This window comes from Orcinus orca, chromosome 16, assembly GCF_937001465.1.
Source record: "Orcinus orca chromosome 16, mOrcOrc1.1, whole genome shotgun sequence".
In the NCBI taxonomy this organism is placed as follows: Eukaryota; Metazoa; Chordata; class Mammalia; order Artiodactyla; family Delphinidae; genus Orcinus; species Orcinus orca.
In genome coordinates, this window is record NC_064574.1 from 35,399,576 (window position 1) to 35,405,602 (window position 6,027).

General features: G+C 39.7%; 1 protein-coding gene across 1 annotated transcript in view; it reads right to left on the reverse strand.

The window, feature by feature from the left end:
* The window catches only part of TMX4 (thioredoxin related transmembrane protein 4), a 42,640-nt gene extending 39,155 nt beyond the window's left edge, over positions 1-3,485 (reverse strand). The window contains exon 1 of the mRNA XM_004276457.4: positions 3,117-3,485. Coding sequence (XP_004276505.1) covers positions 3,117-3,301 — 185 coding nt within the window. The 5' untranslated portion in view covers positions 3,302-3,485. The remainder of the gene's footprint in view (positions 1-3,116) is intronic.
* Between the last annotated feature and the right edge of the window lie 2,542 nt (positions 3,486-6,027).

A 6,027-nucleotide genomic window follows, 5' to 3' on the forward strand; every position in this document is an offset into this window, starting at 1 on the left:
AATAGTACCCTGGTGAGAACCACTGAGGAATGCTCAAGAGAGAGGAAGCATTCAACAAACATTTTCTAAATAAACAAATGCTACCTATGCTACTTATTTCCTTCACAGCCCAGCAGACATGCCAGTCCCTTGAGATCAAGAAATGTAATTTATTCACCTTCATCCTCGCAAGTCCCCAACCCTGAACCTGACACATAACAAGCATTTAATGACTATCTCTTATACATTCAATCAATAAATCACCACTATCGATGAAACTGCAAGAAATTATAACTATTTGATATGGGCAAGTTAAGGCAATGATGTTCTCTCCAAGTATAAGAAGGATACTAGAAAAACAACATTAAAACCAAGAGATCCTAGGGAAATACATGAGGCTTTTCTCCATCACCAGATGACTAGTTTCAATTTTGAAACATGATCATCCCAAGAACAAAGTCAGAAAAAGTATTGCTTTATAAAGATTTCTATGCCTTAGAGATAAATATTTTAGATATTTTAACCCAAAGACATATTTTTCCTCTATATATCAGTTTAAAGTATGTGGGTCAAAATTAAGCTTTGTAGATATCTACTTATAGACTTGGGGTAAAAAAGCCACCAGAACAGCATTATATTGTATATTTTTGTGTTTCAAAAGAACAAAAGTAGTATTCTCAAGCACTGATATGATGGGAACCAAGCAAGTGTTGGTTCAAAATAAATTATTGATACCAATCTAACCAGGAATTGTATTATAGGAACTTTGTACGAAGTGGGATCAAAAAGAAAAAGTCCCCAGAGGAGAGGTAGCATATAAACAAATGAACAAGTAAAGAACTGTCATTCAAAGTAATGTTAAAATTTTAATATTATCAGAAAGCCTCCTAACTTGCTTCTTTTGAGAAGTTAAATATATCATCACCTGTGGATCCCTAAAAATCTCCATTTATTATGACCAGTTCATCTGAACAAAGTACTAACATGGGAGCAAGTATTAACACATTTTGTTTTTCTCTTATAGACACCAGAAAAAAAAATCTGATAACTTACTGGATGTTTGAAAGAATTTCTAGAAATTTATAGTAGGCTTATAGTGGTACTGAAGATATAAATTTTATTTTTTTTAAGTGTTGGATTTTGTCAAAGGGATGAGGAATATCACAAATAAACAGCCACAATTTTCTTCAGAATGAGCACTTAGCTTCTGGAATTTGGAGGTAATGGTTCTTTCCTTTCTAGCTGCACTTCATTCATATCAACCTATTCTGAAGTGTACTCGATGAAAAGAGAACTTCTAAGAAGATCTCAAGTGTCTACACAGCTTACTTTCGGTTACAAGTATCATCCTGAACCAGAGCCCAAACATAACTCCATACAATGGACACATAGCAAGCTTACAACAATTGATTACTACACCTCAGCTTGTACACTTATGAAGTAAAATTTGAACCATCAACATAGCCATAAGAGTTGTTGGCTGTTGCTTGTTTATAATCTTAACTTGGCTTACACTTACCTGAGCTTTAGTGTTCTTAGTTTTTACTTAAAAAAAGAAAAATAAGAACATAGCTACTCCAAAAGGAACTATAAAGGAGTTGAGGCCATTAAACATAACAAGTCTTTTCTGCTTTGACCTTCATCATGCACATACACAAACTCAGTTTTAATCAGAAAACTGACATCTAGAAAACCTCCATTGTACAAGCACCTACTTAAAAAACAACTTTCTGTACTACTAGCTGATAAAGCAATCTCTCTAAAACTCTTGCAATTATTACAAACATGACAGTCCTGTCATGCTTACTTTAAAATTTTCTCTCTTAAATAGAAAATGACCTCAACTCTATTCAAAGTAGTTAATTGGTTAATTTTAATCAGTGCTTCATGTCTACAGATCTCTTTAATAATTTCATTGATTTATTATGATACCAAAGGCATTTTACTTTGAAGTCTAAAATATCCCCTGCTTTGTGACCAAAAGGTAAATACTTGTTTGAAACAGTACTGTGCATTATGTTCTTTGAACAATGTCATCTACTAAGTGACTTACAACTTTTGGGCCTGAGGTTTTCAGTCTATAGAATAATCTGTTTGCAATCTAAATTCAAAGAATCAAAATTTAGTCTTAAGACAAATGAAGGAAAATTTCAATTCTGTGAAAGTCTGTGTCCTCAACGTAAAATTAGTTAAGAGATGTTAGCAATCAAGTATGTGTATCATCTGAAACCACAGGCTAAGGAGATGTGGTCTCGGTGATTATTTCTTCAGCCATTCTCCATTTTCCTTACAAGCCCCCCACGATGGTCTCTCTAGCCTATTGAGACATCTGCCCACTGCCTATTTCAAGCCGTCTTTCGAATGGTTACTTCCTTCCTAAATTTTAAACTATAATGAATAAATCTTCCCTGCTCCTAACTCAAAACTGCATTTTCCCACCTCTCCTCAAGCCAAGGCACTATCCAATATGTACCTTTTATTGTTCAAAAGGGGCAATTTATTAATATCCTTTTCTTTAAAACACTAGCACAATTAAGTTATGATACCTACTCAGAAATCTCTACCTCTAAAAACTATAGCAAATATCAACATTTATTTGCAAACTTGTTTTAAAGCTTCAAAGGCACCCACCTTTCCGTTTATCTTTCACAAGGACATCGGGTCTTCAAAATGAAGACTGAGATACTTCGTACAGACTGGTCTGCCCTTCACCATGCTGCAATTATTCATTCAACAAGTACCTTGCCTAGTCAGTGCTACGTTATTTGTTCCGTACAGAAGCGTCACTGAATGACAGCCCTTTCCCCTCTACATACACTTTTATCAAAAGCTAGAGACTTTCTTGCAGATTTCTCTGTTCCCCTTCCTCCCCTTGGTAAACCGCTCATCCACCCCATCCCTAAAACACTTCCTCTCAAAATAGGTAACTAGTCAGGCAGGAGAGGATGCGCTACACCCGCAGCCCTCAACGCGGAGGGCCGGGCGCGCATGCGCAGCGTCGGGGGCCTGGCCCAGCTCTGCAGGTCGCTGGCTGGGCGGGTCCCGGCCCGAGGTCTAGCCCAGTAGGCACTGCGGTAGTGGGAGAGGGCGGCAGCCGCGAAGGCCGTGTGGCGAGCGGGGCGGGCGGGCACACTCACAATTTCAGCATCCACTCGCCCTCCAACACCAGCGTCCAGTTGGAGGCTGTCATGGGCCGCACCAGGCTCCGCTCCTGCGGCAGCACGGCCTGCTCCGGGCCGGCCTCCGCCTCCGCAGCTGCCGCCGCCGCGACCCAGGCGACCAGGAGCGCCGTGAGCAGCGAGCCACGGCGACCGCCCTCCATGTCTGGACGCGGAGCGAGGCACCTCGGCAGGGTCTGGGGCAGAGGGTACGGCCGGCCTACGGGCCGGGCCTTCCCAAGTAGTGCGAGCAAAAACCGGGCCGCCCCACCTCCGCCCTACCGCGCCGACCAGCCCAGCTCGAGAATGGGATGGCAGTCACCGCCTCTTATCGGCCCGGGCCGCGGAGGCCACGCCCCCTCCCGCCTCGACTCGCTGTTGCCCGGGGCGTCGGTTGCCTTGGCAACGGCCGCCCTCCCCCTCCTGACCGCTGCGTTGAAAATAAACAGATGAGCCGTTGTTGCTTAACTGAGAACCTGCCCGGCGTGTGCCTGGGCTCCAGTAAGGGGTGCGGGGGCGGGGGGGGGATGGCGGTTGGTGCGTGTGGCTTTTTCTAAAGAGAAACGTCTCCAGTAATAAAAAAATGCATCACCTATTCAATGGTAGCAAAAATAACAGCAATGGACTACAAGTAAACTGCTGAATGGAAAAACAAAAGGACATGTTGGGCATCTCTTACTGAATGGGAGAGGAAATTTTAAGTACTCTTTGCCTGTGTATAATGAAGTAGCACTGCCTAATTGGAGATAATGAAACTAGACCATGCAATTCTATTTTTTACAAAAATAATGTTAATTTCACAAAAAAACGTTTAAAACATGGGTACTAACAGATAAAATGAGTCAATAAGAATAGTGCCAGTTGCGATTAAATGACTTCTCGCTTCTCTTGGCTACACTTTTGTTAGATCTAAAATGAGAATGGCCTTAAATGATTTCCACATCTCTTTCCAGATACCCATTCGATGCATCTGTACCTTGAGATCACTACACCCTTAGTATGTAAGACTGAATTAAAATCAGAGGTCGGGTGTGCTGTTTCAAAGTGTTGCTTTACAAGAATTCATTAGATGTGAAAAGCATAAAACTGGGTAGTGTGGTCAATATATCATGAAAAAGTGTGATTTCTGTCCTGGGCAGAAATCAAATCAACAAAGACAGCTATGCAACTAAGAGTATTGCAGGGCACATGAGATCAATCTCCAATCAGTACTTACAGGTGACAAAGATGAATTTTGCCAGCAGAGATGATCATACCTGAATTAGGTGTTAATTAGTTGTTGCTCAATTCTGTGTGGAGCCAGCCCTTATCTGTAAGACCCAAATTTACAAACCACTGTAAACTTGGAAAGTGGCCTTGCAATAAATGTTACCAAAAGTCAGTTATTTTATACAGATCAGTCCTATAAACTCAGTGGGAAATATTTTATTTTGTTTTTAGGAAGAAATTGGCATACACAGAAATTCTATCATTCTTTTCAGTGTAGCTTTTGTATATGATATATGATTGGTAAAACAAATCCTTAAAATAGGATCTGATATTAAGGAATTAGTGTTAATTTTGTTGGGTGTGATAATGGTGTTATGATTATATTTTAGAAGCCTTTATTGGTTACAGATAGTGAAATATTTATGGGTGAAATAATATGATGTCTAAAATTCTCTTTACTCCAAAAATAAAATTTGGGGGCGGTGGAAGGAAAATGGATGAAACAAAAGTAGCACAACATCAATCAGTGCTGAAGCTAAGTTCATTTTTGCTATTCTCTCTATTTTTGTGTAGGCTGGAAAATTCGCAAAATGAAAAGTTAGGAAAGGAGAGTATCATTGCTGAAGCTCTTCCTTACTTCTAACACAAAATGAGTGTTCAAGGATTGCATTTCTTGGCCTTCAGACTAGGGTCACTAGGAAGGAGTATAGCAAGCATGTGTGGGCAAGTGTGTGGTGGGGTGGCACAGACTAGGCTAGGGCATTGGCCTGACACTTTCTACCTATGTGACTTGGGGCTAAAACCAGTTAACACCAACTTTTCTTTTTAAATGCAGGTAATAATAGAACCTACTGCATAAGGTGGCTATAAAGATTAAATGAGATAAATATAAATATATATTGAGATATAAATGAGATAAATATAATGCCTAGATAATTAGGTCAGGGCTCAATCCTTTTCATGTTTAAAGCATGGAATCACAGTTTATAGAAGATTGGTACTTGGCACTGGGAGAAAGAACTTTTGTCCCTAGAGCAGTTTCCAGTGGTGGCACTGTGGGCAGCTATGGTTACACAAAAACACATGGCTCCTAGTAGGAAAAGGAAGCAAGATAACAACAAATATTCCAATGGTAGAAACTTTAAAAACATAGTAACAAGCAAAGACCTTGATAAAATTGGCAATGTGGGACTTAATATTACTAAGATAAGGAGATAAGGAGATTGTATTCAGATTACAAACTCCATAGTAATAAGTTATAGAAGTAATATGCACTGATTTTCCTATTGAGGATGGAGAAACATTAAATAAGCTACACAATGCTGTAAAATTAGTCCATAAAGTAATAATAGTACAGGAATTTAATTACACAAACAGATTTGCTAAATGCCTTACAGGAACAAGAGGTGGAGGGAGAATTATTAAATAGGACACTTCCTAGAACAGATGGTAGAAGAAACCATAAATGATTGAAATAAACTGAATTGTTCCAGGCTAGTGACTAGAAATGAATCCAAAAGGAGCCGTGATAAGCCTCTAAGAAACAGCAAACAGCAACCCCAGGACCACCTGCTAGGGAAAGAGAATCTACTAATTTTTTTTCAAAACTAATAAGTGAGCTCAGGAAAAGCTGCATACAAGAGATATATACACAGGTCAATTCTCTTCCTATATACCAGTA